This window comes from Beauveria bassiana (genome assembly GCF_000280675.1).
Source record: "Beauveria bassiana ARSEF 2860 unplaced genomic scaffold BBA_S00003, whole genome shotgun sequence".
In the NCBI taxonomy this organism is placed as follows: Eukaryota; Fungi; Ascomycota; class Sordariomycetes; order Hypocreales; family Cordycipitaceae; genus Beauveria; species Beauveria bassiana.
The window spans coordinates 436,559-455,328 of NW_007930838.1; the positions used below are offsets into that span (position 1 = coordinate 436,559).

The 18,770-nt window shown below is 53.8% G+C and overlaps 7 protein-coding genes across 7 annotated transcripts; 3 read left to right on the forward strand and 4 right to left on the reverse strand.

The window, feature by feature from the left end:
* Positions 1-749: 749 nt before the first annotated feature.
* On the reverse strand, positions 750-1,738 carry BBA_01373 (uncharacterized protein; the record flags this gene model as incomplete). The annotated part of the gene is made up of 4 exons (XM_008596470.1): positions 750-863; positions 935-1,150; positions 1,281-1,429; positions 1,555-1,738. The coding sequence occupies 4 exons, from the start codon at positions 1,736-1,738 to the stop codon at positions 750-752; spliced, it is 663 nt and encodes a 220-aa protein (XP_008594692.1).
* A 1,181-nt stretch (positions 1,739-2,919) lies between these two features.
* On the forward strand, positions 2,920-4,414 carry BBA_01374 (metaxin, putative; the record flags this gene model as incomplete). The annotated part of the gene is made up of 2 exons (XM_008596471.1): positions 2,920-3,070; positions 3,255-4,414. 2 exons carry the CDS (start codon positions 2,920-2,922, stop codon positions 4,412-4,414), a joined length of 1,311 nt encoding a protein of 436 aa, XP_008594693.1.
* Positions 4,415-4,646: 232 nt separating this feature from the next.
* Positions 4,647-6,112, reverse strand: BBA_01375 (GPI transamidase subunit PIG-U; the record flags this gene model as incomplete). Its single annotated transcript, XM_008596472.1, has 3 exons — positions 4,647-5,505; positions 5,589-5,856; positions 5,974-6,112. 3 exons carry the CDS (start codon positions 6,110-6,112, stop codon positions 4,647-4,649), a joined length of 1,266 nt encoding a protein of 421 aa, XP_008594694.1.
* A 747-nt stretch (positions 6,113-6,859) lies between these two features.
* BBA_01376 (pescadillo development protein) lies at positions 6,860-8,839 on the forward strand (the record flags this gene model as incomplete). Its single annotated transcript, XM_008596473.1, has 1 exon — positions 6,860-8,839. One exon carries the CDS (start codon positions 6,860-6,862, stop codon positions 8,837-8,839), a length of 1,980 nt encoding a protein of 659 aa, XP_008594695.1.
* Positions 8,840-9,224: 385 nt separating this feature from the next.
* On the forward strand, positions 9,225-11,336 carry BBA_01377 (RNA polymerase I specific transcription initiation factor; the record flags this gene model as incomplete). Its single annotated transcript, XM_008596474.1, has 2 exons — positions 9,225-9,485; positions 9,543-11,336. The coding sequence occupies 2 exons, from the start codon at positions 9,225-9,227 to the stop codon at positions 11,334-11,336; spliced, it is 2,055 nt and encodes a 684-aa protein (XP_008594696.1).
* An 838-nt stretch (positions 11,337-12,174) lies between these two features.
* Positions 12,175-15,753, reverse strand: BBA_01378 (kinesin motor domain-containing protein; the record flags this gene model as incomplete). Its single annotated transcript, XM_008596475.1, has 1 exon — positions 12,175-15,753. One exon carries the CDS (start codon positions 15,751-15,753, stop codon positions 12,175-12,177), a length of 3,579 nt encoding a protein of 1,192 aa, XP_008594697.1.
* Positions 15,754-16,708: 955 nt separating this feature from the next.
* Positions 16,709-18,613, reverse strand: BBA_01379 (major facilitator superfamily transporter; the record flags this gene model as incomplete). The annotated part of the gene is made up of 1 exon (XM_008596476.1): positions 16,709-18,613. The coding sequence occupies one exon, from the start codon at positions 18,611-18,613 to the stop codon at positions 16,709-16,711; it is 1,905 nt and encodes a 634-aa protein (XP_008594698.1).
* Between the last annotated feature and the right edge of the window lie 157 nt (positions 18,614-18,770).

An 18,770-nucleotide genomic window follows, 5' to 3' on the forward strand; every position in this document is an offset into this window, starting at 1 on the left:
TCTTCAACCGATCCAGTTCCAGAGGCAATCTACAAACTTTTGGCAACTTTGTGAACCGGCTCCAGCTGAAAAAAAAAAAAAAAACAAAAATGGGACGATTATGCATCGATCGAACTTTTCTGCCGGTCTAGCGAGATTGCTTGGGCGCCGATACTCTGTCGTTTGTTGCCAAAAGCATCACGCCACATAAAAATACCTAGTCGTCTGGCAACTTGAAGCCCCGAAAACCGTTTCGGGGATGGATTGACAGTGCGCCCTGCCCAAACATGGGTGGCTTGCCCGCCTGACTCGCCCGAACTGGTTCATCCGACGTGTGCCCAGGGACTGGGGTCGCATGAGTTGTGACGACAGCCACCCGCAGTGTGATGAAGCAAGATGCCGATAGAGTTTATTCACGATTAAGCAGGAGGAGGTTGGGAAAATTAAGTTCATGAGAAATGAGCAAGACAAACATGCCTCTGGGTTGGACAGGTCATGTGAAGCCAGTACCTGTTCCTCACGGTCTCTGGACGTCTAGCGGACTTGACTGGTCACCCACCGACCCTCCCTCGCCTGGCAAATCCGAACGCCGCGAGCTGAACAACAGGGCGTACGGTTCTGTGCGGCTTTCCCTTTCGTTAGGCGATAAATTGCTCTGGGGAATCGGCCATGACTCGATGACAGGCCGTTTACTAGTAAATGTTTGGCTGGCTGCCGGATTAAAAAAGATACATGTCGCCCTTGTACCTCACGGTGAAGGCGAACCTCGTTTATTCGTGCTTTTGCAACGTGACATACCACCCACCACTGCTTCTGTCTATATGTGGACCAAGATTGCCAAGATCCTCGGCAAATAGTGCCGTCTTTGTCGCGTCCTCATGCAACTAGACAGTCCGGATCAGTCGATTAATGAGACCAGAGAATCAGTAAAGCAAAGATGAATGCCAAACCTTACCTCAATGCTCTCCCACCCAAGAATGAAAACCGACAGCAGCCTGTCCATTCGCGGCAGACGAACGGCGTGCAGAGAAGAAGGCCCCGTCTCGCCTTTGACAAGTGTCGTGTTGGTCGCGAAGCCCCAGTCGCCGCCGACAAAGCCTAGCATGTCGAAGCAGTCTGTATACAACTTGTGCACAGATTCAAGAATGGCATCGTCCAGAACCGGCGTGTGCTGTTTGAATCGTAGAGCCGCCTGCCAAACGACGGCCTCTATTATTAGCTACCATCATTGATCGTCGAGGAGCACGCACGGCCCTTGACTAAAACGGTGCGCCAACTGCGCTAAAACGTTGAACACGTACCACTTCGCACACGGGAGCATCAAGTCCCGAAAGCAAGTCGTCGTGGTTGCTACCGTTCATCTCGACGGTCGCATCGGCAATCTCGCCGTCAACGAGCTCTCGGAACGATTCACGCAGGGGCGTGTCCCATTTCGGTTCCTGCGGCCACTCTATTCGAGCAAAGAACGGCGAGTTAATCAACACTACTCGTCGTGTTCTCGGTCTTCTCTTCACTGGGAATCAACTGGCAAAATGGGACATGCTACCCCTTCAGATCCACAGAGATATTACTTACGTATGATCCAGGTAATCTCGTGTCTCCGTTTCCGTGTCCGCATGGGTTTTCGCATCGAGACAGAGTAGCCAAAGTACTGGCTGAGAGCGCCGGCTTTCGCCACTGCATCGCGCAAGTCGTCAAAGGTGCCTACTGAGACGGTAGCATCTGATGGCAGTGTAAATCGTATGATCTGAGACCTCATATTCTAATCGAGATAGTGTTATTCTGCGGTCGCGCGCGATCGTACTTGGTTTCTTCAAATTGTTGGAACAACAAACCCCCCTTTTGTTGCCGTTTATTTATCTCTGCACTTGTCAGTCGGGGGAACAGTTGTGGCTGGAAAATGCATCAAGTCAAAACCGTACAATCTCAATGGCTGATTTGATTGTAATGGAACGTGATATCATGGTCGCCAAATTCTACCCCTCTTCGATCGGCGTGACCATCGCTCAGCCATTTAGGCTGCTGTGCCATCACGGTGGCAGTGCGTCACGTGGAGCAGGAGGTGTCGCAGCGGCCATCGCCCCGGAGCCAATAATGAAGATGACTTGGTATTCATCAGTTGATACCATATACATCGAAATTCCATAATACGTGTTTCAGATTGCGGTATCTATAGCCCCCATCAGGCGAGCGAGGGCGTGTAAGTCGTTTTGCTGCGGCTGCGACTGCAGAACCATGTGGGTGTTGAAAGAAGAAAAACAAGGCCCCTCTAATATCGGGACCACTATATAAACAATATTTTAGCCATATAGCCATAATCAGGAATCATTATATGATTATTGGCCTTGGTGTATTATGATCAAGTGCTTGGCTCTTTTGCAGTAACTATAGCAGGCACCTGTAGGCTGTCAGGCGGGGACAGTGGCAAGCCACCGACAGCGGCAACGAGCTGTTGCAAGGCCCCCGACTTCAAAACTAGACACTGAAAAGGTTCAACTTGAAATTGGGGAAAAAGTTCTCTCTGTGTGAAGCATTATCATTTTCCAAAGTTTTAATTGACAGGCTTAATGAAGGAAGGGAGCGAGCTGAACAGTGTATGCGCGAGCATCTTTCAACATCGGGATCGAGGAGCACACCTGGTCTGATCTGACATGGGGAACAATCTCACTAATCAATCATATTAATACGTGACACTACATGCAGATGAAGCGCCAGAGTCTAATATCTTATCAATAATTATGAGAGGGGAAAAAAATCCTTACGGGGCGACAAGCCCAGACTGCCCAGGCTGCGCGGTCATCGCAAAATACTTGCCCCGCTAAAATTTATCAAGCAGCCAGATCCCCTGTTCACCCCATCCGCGCGTATCAAAAGAAGGCTTCATCATCGCACCTGCTTCATCCACGACAGCTGCCAGACTCTCCAGGTCTATAGTGCGTGATGCTGGAGCTACACGTTTGGGGCCCAGTTTTTGGGGCCCCCTCTATTGATGCCGAATGCATCGCTGCCATCACATATCTACACAATGCGGTCCGGGATTCTCAGGATTACCGCATCGTTCCGAGCAACGACACCTCAGTGAGTCCATCAGGTATGTTCCGTTCATCTGTTTTCCCTTGCATCACACATATAGACACACCCTGTGGGCTTCAATACGTACGCGCCGCCGTCTGCATCGCATTTCTTCATCAATATTCTCCAAGCCTGCTTGCATATATGAAAACATTGAAGAATTGCCCCTGCTGACCTTTGCTGCGATTCCTCCGCTTCCCAAGGCTTGCTTCCCGCCTTGAACCATGACGGGGTTTGGACGAGCGGCTACGCCGCGATAGTAAGATACCTCGGCTCAAACGCGGCGCCGGCTGATGCTCTCGACCGCGACCTGGACGCCACCCAGCGGGCCGATGTTGCTGCCTACAGCGCCTTTCTCAGCATCCACGCCTCGGCCCTGCTCGACATCTCTCTCTACGTCTCGGCGGCCAACTGGTCCGCCGTGACGCGGCCCGCGTACTCGTCGCTGCTCCGATTCCCCCTGACGTGGACCGTGCCGCCGCTGATCCGCGCCGAGGCCATCCAGCGCGTCGAGCATCTCGGCCTCGCAGAGCTCGACACGGACTTTGATCCTCACGGCGGTCTGCATCTCACTGCGGGCAGAGACGCCTTGCCGGAAACGTTTCGCAAGCATCTCCCAGGAACGTCCAAGCACAAAAACACGGTCAAGGAGGAAATGACGCCTGAGCAAGCCGTTGCGATTCGCCTTTTTAGTCTGACCGAAAATTGCTTGGCCACCTTGGAAACTCTTTTATCAAAATCGGAGAAACCGCCGCGCTTCTTTCAAGAGCAAAGCACGAGGCAAGGCTTAACCTCGCTGGACTGTCTGGCTTTTGGCTATCTTGTTCTGATGCTAAAGGCCCCCGTGCCTCGGGCGTTTTTGAAGGATTGGGTGGCAGAACACGCTCCACACATCACCTCGTTCGTTGAAGATGTACTGGCAAACGCCTTTCCATCAACAAGCAGTATTGTGTGGGTTCCTTCGCCACGGCGCGGCCATCTTTCAGCCGCTGGCAGACTGCTCGACTCTATTGTTCGGCACATGCCCGTTCTCGGTGAGCATTACGCCAGCGAGGCACGCCGCCGCTATGAACGAAAAATTGTCGGCATCGACCGACGGAGCGTGTCGCTAGCGACGGGGCTGCTCTTCAGCGGCGCTGCCTTTGGCTACTTGGTGTATTGGTACCGCAGCCTCGCCCCGTTCGGCGCCCGCTTGCAGATTTGGCGTTCGTATAAATCCGGTAGCTCTCGTCTCAGTCAGTTTGGCGAGCTCGGTTCCATGCTTGATAGTGTTCTTGGGCCTGTTCGGCCTGCTGCGAGTCCCATGGCCGCTGGTGCTGGAACAGGTGGTCAGATTGTCGACATTGACTCAGAGGTTGACTGAGCGTGCTGCTTGGATGAAGGATCACACAAAAGTTTTATACCCCTCCTATTTTGTATAATATGTACTGTGAATCATGCATGGTTTGGATAGACAATGTACTTGTACTTTTATTAACGCCATTCATGCGCCTATGATCTTACAGCTGGATCGAGACCCTCGTCATACTATCCACACGCTTAGTCTTGTGCATCATTCCAGTTCTAAATTCTTGTATTTTTGATCAACCTCATCGCTACATTTGCTTTATCTCCTTGCCAATCAAATCGGGTCTCTCAATGTCGAGCTCGTCTCTCAGCACCGCAAATGCCAAGTCACTGACAAGCAGACTTTGGCCCAAACTCCAAACCAGCGTGATGGCGTAAAAGAAATTGGCGTTGCCGCTGCCCGCGTATATCCACAAATGGTAAAAAGCAGGGCCCAAAAACGACGAGTACAACACAATCGCCAAAGCGACAAAGCTGTAGCGCATCAGCGGGAACAGATGGCGATAGAGCGGGAGCATGCCGAGGAACAGCGTCGTGTCCGCAATCGAGGGATATGGCTTGAAGATGGCAAATATGCCCAAGAGCACCGAGAGCGCTGCAAGAGGCTGCTTGCGTAATCTAATCGACAGACCGCCAACATAGGCGCCAAGATGCAGCCAAAAGACGCCGAGGAAGAAGGCGCGAAAGGGGTCAAAGATTTCGATGAAAAAGTACCACCATAGACCGACGTTGGGGGTCAGGTCCGAGAGGGTCAGCTGGATGCCATAGGTGCGTGCGAAAAAAGCCCAGGAGTTACCTGTCAGCGCAAAGGACATGCCGAACAGTATCGCGAGGATGGTGGTTACAGTGCCCAGGCACGCAGCGGTAAAGGTCGGCGCGCTGGCAATGGCACGCCTCGCGGATTGACGATCGTATGCGAGTATAATGAGCGGCGGCAGAAGCAGGATCGGATACATTGACAGATACGAGGCAAATGCCAGAGCGACCATGGCGCTCAAGGCCGAGCCGGAGAGCGCCTTGGCGATGGCGTGGAGGACGGCGCATGTCGTAAAGACGCTGGTCGTGCGGCCGAGGCAGGTAGCGATGGTGAGGGGGTTGAATAAGAATCTGTCAATTGAGATTAGCATCTAGCTTCCAGGGAGCAGAATCCGTCGGATGCGACGCAAGTAAGGCAGAAGTGGAAAACGTACGCCGCGGCAATGAACACGCCCGAGGTCGTCTTGGCCCGTCGCGGTGAGGTATAATGTTTTGTTTGGCCGGCTTCGCCCGAGTCTGCAATGGTAGAGAGAGCGCTGGCGCTCAGCAGATCGACGAGGATATATAGAATCGCTGTGAAGATGGGCCACTCTCTCACATCGGGAAGCAGCGAAAAAAGCGGAAGCAGCAGAGGCGGCTGGTGAAAGACGCCACCATCGTAAGGATCGACGTTGTGGTTGTATAGAAACAGACCCTCTTGTACTACACCGAGGGTGGGCATGTTAGCTTCTGCGAGACAAAAAAAATCGTCAAGGCTTGCGCTCGCGCAATGGATCGAGTTTGCCGGGGGGAGAGGGGAGGGGGGGTCGAGATACGCACGTCGTCTGAAGCTGGTGACGGGGGTCGAGATCTCGACGCGGCCCGTCAAGAGGTCCGGCAGGCGGGGGAACGCGGTGAACAAGAAAAGTCGCAACAAAGCGGCGCCGACAAAGACGCCAGCCTTGTTCCGTAGCGCCATGGTTGTGGTCATGGCATGATCCCGCGTGGCGATTAGGTAGGTTTTTGAGCGGACGCGGGAGCAACGGGGGAGCAGCTCGAGGTTTGGAGAGCTTGCTTGCTCAGAGTGTCAAGGCCACTTGGCCCCTGCCTGTCAACGTCGTCGCGCTAGCGGGTCGCGTTAGCCAGTCGGCTGCCAGCAAGATGGGCGGCCGTTTCCATATCGAAGCGAAATATCCGGGAAATGTGAGGAATAAAAAATCTTACGTGAATTACAGAAACTGAGCAATCCATTGTAATTCAGATTGCAACGCACCTTTTCGTAATTATACACCGGTCTTCATATCCCAGTAGCTCACAGGACCTGTGTCAGTTATATAGCGGGGCATCCATCCCATCGATGTTCCGATATGGCTGCCATTGGTGACGGTAAACGAAAGCATTGGTTTACGTGAACTAGTAGACAGTGGCTCTACGACAAGCCAACAATAATGAACCCCCCTGGCATTCTTCTTATTCCTCCTATACTCGCGAATCCCGCACCGAGGTAGCTCCTCTGCTTCGCTCGCTCCAACAGCGGCCATAGCAGATCACGCTAGTCCTATCTTAGAAGCATGCTAAGGCGGTGGCTGCCGGCACGAAATTTTCTAGCGAAAAAAAGTTGAACTTTTGAACGGGCCGTCGAGCGCAGTCCGCGACTTCTTGCGCCCCGCCAGTTGTAAAAAAGGTTGTTCAAGGCAATTCTTCGCAACCACCATCACCGCTCACAATGGCTCGCATCAAGAGGAGAGGCGAGACCGGCGCCTCAAAAAACTTTGTCACCCGAAACCAGGCAATCCGAAAACTTCAACTCAGCCTACCCGACTTTCGAAAGCTCTGCATCTGGAAGGGCATCTACCCGCGCGAGCCTCGCAGCAAGAAGAAGGTCTCCAAGTCGTCCACGGCCTCGACCACCTTCTACTACTACAAGGATATCCAGTACCTCTTGCACGAGCCTCTTGTGCAAAAGTTTCGCGACACAAAAGCCCTTGAGAAGAAAATCTCCAAGGCCCTCGGCCGTGGCGATGTCAGCGATGCCGCTCGTCTCGACAGCAACGCTGCCCGTCCTGAAAAGACTGGAAAGCCCAATTATACTCTCGACCATGTCGTCCGCGAACGCTACCCTACCTTTGTTGATGCTTTGAGGGACTTGGATGACTGCTTGTCCATGCTTTTCCTCTTCGCCAATCTGCCCTCCACCTCGACCGTTCCGGCAAAGATGATTGCACGATGCGAAAGACTCTGCCTCGAGTTTCAGCACTATCTTATCGTCTCCCGCAGCCTCACCAAGTCGTTTCTCTCTATCAAGGGTATCTACTATCAGGCTAATATTCAGGGCGAAGAGATTCTATGGCTAGTTCCTTACAAGTTTACTCAGCGCGTCGTTGGCGATGTCGACTTCCGCATCATGGGTACCTTTATCGAGTTCTACATGACCCTACTCGGCTTCATCAACTTCAGACTATACACCTCAGTCGGCCTCAAGTATCCTCCCAAGTTCGACCTAGTCAAAGACGAGAATGCTGCCGAGCTTGGTGCCTTCACCCTCGAGGGCAAGACTCTAGTCGGCGGCGAGGAGCAGAAGCAGCTGGAGGACATTGCCCATCGCCCCGACCCAAAGGTCCAGGCTGCTGTCAACAAGGTTGTTAAGACCTTGACCGCCGGCGAGACCAATGGCGACGGCAATGAAGCTGCCGCCGAGGAAGACGAGGAAGACAACTCTGGGGCTCTCGACAAATTTGAGCCTGCTGCGCCAGGCGGTGACGTCTTGCTGCAGCCCGCTGCTAGTGGCAGAGGTCAAGGCTCCCTCTTTTCCAACTTCACCTTCTACCTTTCTCGCGAGACTCCCCGCCAACCTCTCGAATTCATCCTCAAGGCCTTTGGTTGCAAGCGTGTTGGCTGGGATGCCACTCTCGGCGGCGGTGCTTTCACCACCGACGAGCTGGATCCTTGCATTACTCATCATATTGTCGATAGACCCATTGTGCAGACCGTCACTACTGAAGACGTCGACGGCGAAGACAACCAGACTTCTCAAAAATTGACACAAAACCAGCGTGTCCCTGGTCGCATATACATCCAACCTCAATGGGTCTGGGATAGCATCAATGATGGCGAGCTCAAGGAGGCACACTTGTATGCTCCGGGCGCTTCTCTGCCTCCTCACTTGAGTCCGTTTGTGAAGAACGTGCAGGGCGCGTACGATCCCACAGTCCCTCTCGAGGAGCAAGAGCCCGAAAATGAGGCTCTTGAGGCCGATAGCGATGAGGAGATCGGGGATGCTGATGCTGACGAGACTGCTGAAGGCATGGATATTGCCGATGAGGACGACGAGGATGCCGATGAAGAGGATGATGCAGAGGACGACGAAGATGCTGACGAGGACGAGGAAAAAGAAGACGAAGAAGAAGACGAAGCCGCACAGCGTCAAGAGGAGCTGGAAGCCGAGATGAAGGGTACTTCTGTAGACTCCAAGAAGGTCAATGCCAAGACCAAGGCCAAGGCGGACGCCCGCAAAGCCTACTCCAAGAAGTCGCGTGAAGAAGCCGAGGACCTTGAGCGTGCCAAGGGCATGCTTAGCAAGAAGAAGCGCAAGCTGTTTGAACAGATGCAGTATACGAATAACAAAAAGAGTGCCGCTGATGAGAAGTTGCGAGCAAAGAGAAGGAGACTAGAAAAGGAAAAGATGAAGAAGGAGGCATCGGCGTAATTTTGGGCTGCATTTCTTGTGTTGTATAGCAAAACTCATAGATTAAATGTTCTAAATGATACAATCTTTCGATGAAGGATCTTCAGAGTATATCAGTCCAAGAGTTCCTTGCGAGAGTGTGATGATGGCTAGCAGTCATGACTTCAGGTTTGGCGGTTGGCATTTCAGCATCCAAGACCAAGCAAGCTATTCAACGTGGGGCTGGCAAAACCCCGTTGCGCTTTCACCTTGCAACACCACGGATGTTCACCTCACAGCCACCGCCTATCACCGGAGAGCTCTTTAAAATGAAGAAATCAAGGATACAAGTTGTCACATGCGCAATCTAAACAAGATATATAGATTTCAACCAAGTCCTGGCGCATGACAGTTCCACCACGCCACGATGTCGCAACACGAGGCCAACTGGGATCTCGACAGCGTCGAGATCGCCTCTATCGCATCGGAAGAGCTCCACGAAAACAGACCAAACCGCTGGAGAGGATCGAAAGCGACTTGGCGTTACGTGACTGAGGAAGAGCGCATGCTTTGGCGCTCAATGAAGCAATTGCAGGATGAAGATTTGGGCGTGCACCTTTACAATGCCTTTGCGCTGAAGAAACGCGCGACGAATCCAGAGTCTGCCGAAGACTTGGCCATTAAAAAGGTGTTTATCTTTTAGACAGCCTTGATTTTTTATATCCCCATACTAATTTACCGGCAGGAGGATGGACAGGAGGATGGACGGGAGGATGGACAGGAGGGTGTCTGGGTGCCGCCAAAGACGTGGACGGCTTGGCCCATGCGGCAGAAGCATATACCGCCCGCTGGCCTATTCAAGGACGAAGGTGATGGGGATGATGAGTTTACTCTTCGGCGCCAGGAAAAGGTTACGCCAAGCTCTGAACTGAGAGCAGAACTGACAGCCACGATTCTACGGCTCGCGAAGGAGCGCTTTTCCCGTCGTAAGCCGCCTCAGCCAGTAGAGCCGTCCATCGAAACTCCGGCTTCGCCTCGTCTAGGCGACAAAGGCAGCGAGCCCTCTGACGAATCAGAGACTGAACCTTTGTCTCATCCCACCGTGAGGCAGGCCACTGATGTATCTGTTATTGACGATGAGCAGTCCACTTCACGGAGCGGCAAGAAAAGTGCCGGCAGAACGTTAGACCCCGTCGTCTCAACGGATGATGATTTGTCGACGTCACTGCTCAAGCCATCCGTGCAGCACATCCTAACACAAATGGACAAAACCCTCACCATTTTACACAATGCACGCGTGGCTGGTCTCAGCTACCTGTCCGACTCTTCGGAGACGGAGACGGAAGATGGATCAGACGCAGCCCAAACGCCGACTGGAAAGCGCGGTCGCGGCCGTCCGCGACTCCCACCGCAACCTTCGTCTGAAGCCTCTCCAGGCGGTTCGAGATCACGCCGCGGGCGACCTAGGATAGTTCACATACCCGAGCAAGGCGAAACACAGGAGCAAATGGAGCAACGCCTTGCAAAACGCGGCCACAGACGCCTGCCCGCCACCGCAGAGGATCGTGAGGCGGCGTTTGACAAATGGCTACGGCAGGGCGACGAGCGCGTCGCGCGCGAGCAGCGCAGGCTCCAAAGCCAGCCCGTATCCGAAGAGCCGGAATCGCACGACGGCGACGATAGAGACCGCATGAGCAACGAGGACAATGATGAAGAGGAGGAGGAGGCCAGGACTAGTGCAGAGCGCAAGATTCGGCGATGGGGGCTCCGCGACTGGAGCGACGTGGTGGGTGCCGCCGCGCTCGCCGGATTCCCACCGCAAGTCATCGCACGCACCACGCAGCGCTGCGCGAACCTGTTCGGGCAGGGCATGGTCCTCACGCAAATCGACGAGGCGCCCGCAGCGCGGGCCAGCGCCAGCGTCCGCACCACCACCTACCGGCCGGAACGCATTCGTCTGTCCTCATCCCCCAGCGACAGCGACGACGGCAATAGCGATGCGAACAGCGAACCCAGAGCCAGCCTGCGGCAGCGCCGCATCGCGTCCCGCCAAGCATCTCTGGCGCGCTCCAGCCGCGAAGCAAGCACGAGTGCCTCGCGCCGAGGCCGGCGAGTCGCTGCCGCCACCTCACCGCACAGCCCCCAGCCTGGCGGCTCCTCGCGGTCCTGCTCGCGCTCGCGGTCGCGCTCGGCGGCGGGAATCCTCTTTTGCCCGGTGGCGTCGTGCGACCGCGCCGCAGTGGGCTTCACGCGGGGGAGTAACCTGCGGCGGCACATGCGGCTGATGCACCTCGAGCGCGACCAGGATGCCGTCGGCGGCGGTGGCGGCGGCGGCGCGGCCGAGGACGAGGACAGCGACGACGAGACAATGGGTGCGGTGCACGTCGACAGGTTCCTGCGGACCATTAACCCGGGCAGAGGCTGGCGCGGCGAAGACGTGCTGAGCAGGAAGAGGAGGGGGACTGCGCGGTCGCCGACACCGCCGGGGAATCGTCCGGCCAAGAAGGCGGACATTGGATCCTCTGGGGACTCTGAGTAGATGAATTACTAGGGGACTCGAATTACTAGGGCACAAGCCATCTTTTGGATATCAGAAGCTACTTCTTTCAACGAAGTGAAATCCAAGCCCCCATCTAAGTGGGCATGCACAACAAAGTCTGAGAGAGTACAATATACAAAATATGTTACTATTCAGGCTGTAATTTCCATCACAATCACTCACTGCCTTTATCCCTCTTCTTTTTCAATTGTTGAAACGCAAGCCCCAGTGCACCGTCACGCATGCAGACAAGAAAAAACAGCAGCACCCAATGAAACAGTTGAAATAGCAAAGAATGCACATGCAAAGAAAACACGAATGAATGTCTGTAAAAAGAAACTTTTATAGAAAAAAATAAAAAGGGGGGGTATCTAAAACAAGCACTGCAACTCGTCCATCCATCCATCCATCCATCCATCAAGCGCATAGAAACCAACTCTGCTGAAAAAAACAACCACAACAAAAACCAAAGAGTGCCGAAAAAATGAACCCCATCCCATGAATGTCTCTGTATATGGTGACCATTACCGAATTGAACAAGGAGCGACCAATTTTTATTTTGGTTCCAAACAAAACGCTGCATCTCCCTCCCCTCTTCGCCGGAAAAGAAAAGAAGAAGAAAAAAACCCGACAAGAGAGCTTGTTCTGTCCAACCCCTGCCGTCGCCTCGTCGTGAGAATTGGTAGAAAAAAAGATTTAGTCTCGTGTGTGTTTCGAATAAATGTGTACAAGATGTAGAATGTGTGTCATCGGGGTGTCTAGCCCTTCTTCAAGGAGCCTTGTCGAATGGTGATGATGTTGTTGGTTTCATCTGAGCATCAATTTAAAGAAAAGTGTTTTATTTGAGTCGTGGGCTCTTTCTCTTGGAGCCAGCCGCCGTTGTCAGCGACGGCGGAACATTCTCTCGTCCCTCCGCCGCCACGCCCGGTCTCTTGACAACCGCCGCGCCGCGCACACTTCTAGTGCTGCGCTTAAACAGAGGCATCGTCGCATTCTCCAGAGGCATGGTGTTCGTTGCGCTGCTCGCGCGAGACTCGAACCCTAGCAGCGGCGCCGGTGCCGTCAGGTTTGACGTCACGTTGGGGTTGACTTCGCGCAGACTCGCGCCGAGCTGGTCATGGTCAGTAACGGGGCCTTCGCTGGGGGTCGGGGTCGGGGCCGGGGCCGGGACCGCCGCTGCTGCTGCCATCTTGGCAGAGTTTGACGGGCCTGGCGAGGAGGAGCTTGCCTTGATACGGGGCGCCGGCTGCTGCGACGGCGACGACAAATCGGCAAAGACGACAGTCTGGTCCTGGTCCGTAGAGCGATCCATCACCAGCGGCGATGCCGGTACACTCTCATCCTCCTCCTCCTCCTCGTCGACAAGGCCCTCGGCAGTATTTTTGGTCCGCGGCAAGACAGTCGGATATTGGTACACGGCCTTTTGAGGCGTGTCGCCCGTTGGCTGGTACTCTTGGAGGGTGGTGTTGCAGATGCTTTCACGCAGATTCGTCAAAGGCTGGCACAGTTGCGACTCGAGCGGTTCTAGCGCTTCACGCATGTCGTTGGTGTCAAGCTCCATTTCCTCGCCAACATTCTTGACCCTGTCGAGCATGGATTTGAAGTGGGACGAAATGTTGCTAAAAGACTGCTCAACAGTGTTGGACAGAGCTTGCACCGACTGTCCGTGGCTCTCGTGTTGTGTCGTATTCTCTGTGCGGGCATGAGTGACAAAGTCATCGAGTGCGTGCATCTTGGAGCCCAAATCGTCAATCTGCTCGTCGACCACACGCACTGTCTCGGCATGCACCGACTTGGCAGTGTTTTGAATCGCAGTGCTCTGCTCGCTGGTAGTGTTCCAATCATCCTTGAGCTTCGTCTTGAGTTGCTCGCGAGACCTTTTGACTTCCTCTAAAAGTTCGCCTTCTTTCCCATCCCATGAGTCCATGCCCTCATTGTATTGAGTAACGGCACCTTCCAAGGTGGTACTGGACTCTGTAACTGATTTCTGAATATGCGAGACCTTGTCAGCGAATCTCGCTTCTTGCGTCTCGGCTTGTGTATTGATCAAAGTCGTAATCTGAGCGAGCAGCTTCTGGCGGTCTTCTGCAGCTTGTCGTCGCTCTTCGTCAACGACTTCTTGGATACGTAACGCGGTGCCAGAGCTCTGCAAAACGGCCGCATTTGTTGCGTTTTGAAGCTGGCGCCGAAGGTTGTCCGACTCGCTGCGCTGGGCCGTGATGTGTTTAACAAGGTCTTCAAATATGAATTTAAAGTCCTTGCCTAATGAAGAGTAAGAGTTGTGTAGGTGTGTGTGCATATTACCCATCTCGGCAACGACATCGGCAGCAATCTTCTCCGCAGCGCCAGAGATTACCTGCAAGCTCTCGCTCACGCGGTGTTTCACGCTGTCACGAATGACATTGATTTCTTCGAGCACCTCATCCATCTCATCCTTGGAACTTTGCTTTTGAGCTAGCAAAAGCTTCTTTGAATCGGCAAAGGCGCTGAGTTGTTCGTCGAGAAAAGCCTGTGTAGTCGATAGCTTCTGGAGTTCTTCCTCGACAAACGTCGCCATGCGTGTCGAGATACTGTTGATGTGTTCGCTTTGTTCATCCTGAAAGTCGGCGACGCGGCGCTCCACCATGGACGTGACATCGGAGACTTGTATTTGCGAAGTGCTCCAGGCAGCCCTATTGATAGATTGTAGATCTGATTTTCGCTTGTTCTTCGCGTGTAGTCCACTGACGTCGTGAACTGTTTTTTGGAGCTTATGAATGAGTTCACCGCCAATCTTGGACAACTTTTCTTCCGTAGCCTCGTGGGCTTTGCGTAGCTCAGTCTCCTCGGCAAGTGACTTGCGCGTCATTTTGAGCACCATTTCTGCATCGTGAAGCAGGCCCTTTGTACTATCGAGCTGCGACCGAGTGCCCTCGTGATCCTTCTTCAGTCCCATAAACGAAGTGTTCAAAGAATACAGCTCATGCGTTTTATTTCGGAGGTTCGTCTCAAGAGTTTCAATCTTGGCACCTTGCTCCTCGGCCACGATTCTTCTCGACTCGCTTTCCGCCGTCATCTCCTCGTACATTTCATTTGACAAATGGACACCATCGCGCCGCCTTGTAGCGATCAATTCAGTCTTGAGCTTCTCAATCTCAGCAGTGAATTCTTTCAAAAGCATCTTTTTCGGTATGGCATTGAGCTGTGGTCTGTTTCGAATGTTCTTTGCGCGGAAAGCATATTCGAGCGTCGATATCGTTTCTTCCAAGTTACTTTTCGCGGGGGAAAGTGTAGCGATGATGCAAGTCTTTGTTCGGCCACCAAGGGAATCTTGCAGAAGTCGGGTGAGTTTTGATTCTCGGTAGGGAATGTGTGCGCTGCGGTCGACGAGGGCGTTGATGACGCGACCAAGAGTCAGCAGCGATTTGTTGATGAGGCCAGCCTCGGCAGCACGCTTGTTTTCAGCACCTGAACGCTGAATGTTTTCGCTACCCGCAAGATCAACAAGATTAAGTTTGCCCGCGCTGATAAGATCCTCGGTACCGTTTTCGTTGACCTTTTTGACATATGCGGTAATGGTAAAAACGGTATGACTTCGTGAACTGAGGTCATTACATTTCGTGGCGGCGACCTGGCGTTTCAAGCTGCCATCCTGTAGCACCTTGATTCCCTCGCTCGGGCCTTTGATGTGTTTTTCCTCCATGCCCTGGACCATGGTGCCGGCATGCCCTTTTCGCGACGCGTCGTCGTATATTTTGAGTTTGGCAGTCTCCTCTACCGAGAGCAGATCGCGCAGCTCTTCGTTGTATAGCTCAATAAAGGAGACTTTGACGCAGTGCTCCGTCTCGTCAAGCTCGAGCTTTCTGAAGAGCTGTTGGAGCACACGCGGGATGATGCCAGCTTCATCAGACAGCATGCCTAGCGTCTCCGTCATGTCGCCAGACATGGTGTACGTCTTTCCTGTGCCCGTCTGCCCGTACGCAAAAATTGTACAGTTGTAGCCGGAGAGCATTTCGTCGAGGATTGGTCGAACCGTGTCGTCAAAGATCATTTCCTGGTCTGCGGCGGACGAGAAGACGCGGTCAAAGGAATATGTCTTGTTGCTCAACGAATTGGGGCCCATGGACAGGTCAACCTGGCTTCCCTTGAGGCCGTCAGCCTTGACGACGACAGCGCTGTTCTCCTTGACCTCTCGTGCGCTGCGACCGCGACAGCGGACCACAACGTTAATGTTGGTCTCCTCGCCGCCAAAGGTACTCATCCGGGAACCCGTGTCCAATTCGTAGTCGCGCTCTTTGCGCTTTGCGCTGGTAGTCATGTTGGACATGAGAGAGTCGGCGGGCGATGCTGCGCCGGCGCGGATACCGTGGCGCGCGGTCGATGTTCTCGTCGTCGAGCGAACGGCGGGGCGGCTCGAGACGCGCACGCTCGAGCTCATTGTTGACCGGCTTAGCTCCCGGTCGGAGCGTTGTCGTAGGTGAGCCAGCTTGATCGATTTGTTCGTGTCTGGTCCCGGATTGCGACGCGTCCGGGACGCCGGAGAGGAGGGCGGGATGGTGAGAAAAGCTATGTTGTTTTGTGTCCTGGTATAATTTCCGCCGAGCCAATTATTCGAGATGGTATGCTCGAGATGTTCGCGTTAGATGGAGCATTGATATTAACCCCCCAGTATGCAAAGAGCAAAGTAGGCGTAGGGTTTCGAACAGTATGTGTGCACTGGCAGGGAGGGGTTCTGTGCAGCAGCTGGATCAAAGGTAGGTAATTAATAAGTTAGGTGTTGTGCTCTTGGGTCGCACCATGTGTATTTCTGCACAAACGGGTCAAGTCAATTGACGATAACTGGCTGCTAGTGTGGAGCCACTCGGCGGATATCAACACGGACTAGCTGCGTCTCCCCAGCAACCGTCCAGAGTCAGCCAGCAAGCACCGCAGCGCTATCTGGAACAAGATACATAGGATTATGACGGCTCGGAATTCCTCATACATCTACAAAACAGCTCAGTTCTGTCAAGTCTGTGCCACTGTCTGTCTCTTTGAGATGAAGCAAGTGAGTGGGTGTTTTCTGCCTACCTAGGTGTGCTAGGTACCTAGGTAACTACATTCGTCATGTCTATAGTTATTCGGATATCGAGGTAGCGGTCAAGCGTGGTCGCGATGCAACAATAAAATAAAATACAATTCAAACGGCGATAGTATATACCAAAATGTATCGATATTTACATGCAAGTGAAAAAAAAAAAAAAAAAGAGACTCTTGCAAGATCAAAAGCACCAAATCAAATACTCCACTATTTCAATGCATATGCAACAACATGTCTATAAGAATGCACCAAGTTGAGTCTCGGTGCGGATATATGCAGTTGAGACTCCAAAAACGGTGTCGCGCATGCAATTTTACTTTTCAAACGTTTGCGTCATGGGAGAAAATTCCCCGGTTTCTTCATCGCTGTTTTCCTTCTTCCCCTTGACTTCAGCCGTGAGTGTCTGCAGGCCGGTCTTGTGTTCGGTATGCTGCTTGGACAGGGTGTTTTGCTTGATGAGAAAACTAGCAAGGAACCCGAGGAAACAGCTGCACGTAAAGACGGCAAACATGATCTGGATCGAGTTCCAGTAGGCAGTCTTTACTGTTTGACGGTCATCCACCGGCAGCTCTTTGATACGGTTCACATTGGACGCGGCATCGGTACCTGCAAACAAGCGGGCAACATCGGCGCCAAGCACGGCCGTCAGGTGGCCCTGCTGAGCCTGCATCCTGTTGGCAATGACGACGCCGCCGACAGCGACTGATGTGGCTGTGCACAGCTGGCGTACAAACTGTAGACTAGACGTGGCGGCGCCAATGTCTCCAGGCGCAACATTGGCCTGTAGAGCGATGAGGGGAGCTTGGAAGTTGGGGCCGATACCCAGGCCGGCAATCATCTGAAAGAGGACAATGCGGTCCCAGTGAGGACGATCACCGAGATACGTAAAAAGTCCAAAGCCAAGAGTGGAGCAGGCCAGGCCGCTGGTAATGACAATCTTGTATTTGCCAGTTTTGTTGATGAAGAAGCCGATAAAGGCAGACATGAGCGACATGACGGAGACAAAGGGCAGCAGATAGACACCAGAGAGTAGCGAGTTGGCGCCGAGGACTGACTGGAAATACAGAGGCATGTAGTAGCTTCCAGAGATAAAGGTAAAGGCGTGCAACGACGAGGTGACATAGGTGGCGATGCTAGTTGTCGTGTTGAACAGTCGCATAGGAATGACGGGGAACTTGGCGACGCGCGATTCGTAGACGAGGAAAATGCCAATGGTGACGGCACCGAATACAATCAGGCAAATGACCGTGGCCGAATCCCAAGGAAACTGGCTGCCGCCAAATTCCAATCCCATGAGCAGCATGATGGTGCCGCCAATAATGAGGACATTGCCGACCCAATCAATAGCAGCCAGGCCAGCCCCGACGGGCGTGCGGGGGTTGTGCAGCTTGAGAAAGAAGAGGAGGATAAAAAAAGCGAGGCCGCCGCAGGGCAGGTTGATCCAGAAGCACCAGCGCCACGAGACCCTCTGCGTGAAAGCGCCGCCGATGATGGGCCCAATGGCCGAGGCGAGGGCCCAAATCATGCCGAGGAAGCCAAAGTAGACGCCGCGCCTGCGCGGGGAGAAGAGGTCGGCGACGCAAATGTTGGGCAGGACAATGGTGCCGCCGCCGCCGACGCCCTGGAGGGCGCGGGCGGCGATGAGCATGCCCATGCTGGTGCTGAGGGCGCAGACGAGCGAGCCGACCCAGAAGACGACGACGGCGGTCATGAGGATGGGCTTGCGGCCGAAAATGTCCGACAGCTTGCCCCAGGTGGGCACGAGGGCGGCGCTGCCCAGCATGTAGGCGCTGCCGATCCAGACGTAGCCCGAGGTGGACTGGAAGTGGGCGGATATGGTCGGGACGGCCGTCGTGACAATGGTCATGTCGAGGGCGGCCAGGAACAGGGCGATGCAGAGCGCCACCATGACGAGCGTCGTCTCGAGTTTGGTGCGCTGCGCCTCGGGGGTGGTGGTGGTGGCGGCGTCGGCGGTCTCGGGGAACTCGGCGCCGTCGTCGCCGTCGGGAGGCGTCGAGGGCGGCGGCGACGAGCGGTTGGTGGCGGAGGACGCCTCGGCGAAATGCTGGTGCTGCTGGTCTCTGGAGACATTGTCTCGGGTCGGTGACGGGAGAGTGGCGGATGTCTCAAGCGTCGTCGCATAGCCGTCTGCTTTCTTATTTATATCGACATTGGTCGTGGTGCCGTCTACACTGCGACGGTGAGTCTTGGGCAACATGGCGGCGAGTCTTTCTTTCTTTTTCTTTTTCTTTTTCTCTTTTTCTCTTTCCTTTTCAAGATAGAGCCAGTGTTTGTCTCAGCATGCAGTGTTGTCGTGTGCGACCTGCATAGTGCGACAGCAAAAAGACAAGTTCAACTTGTGCAGAAATAAGAGC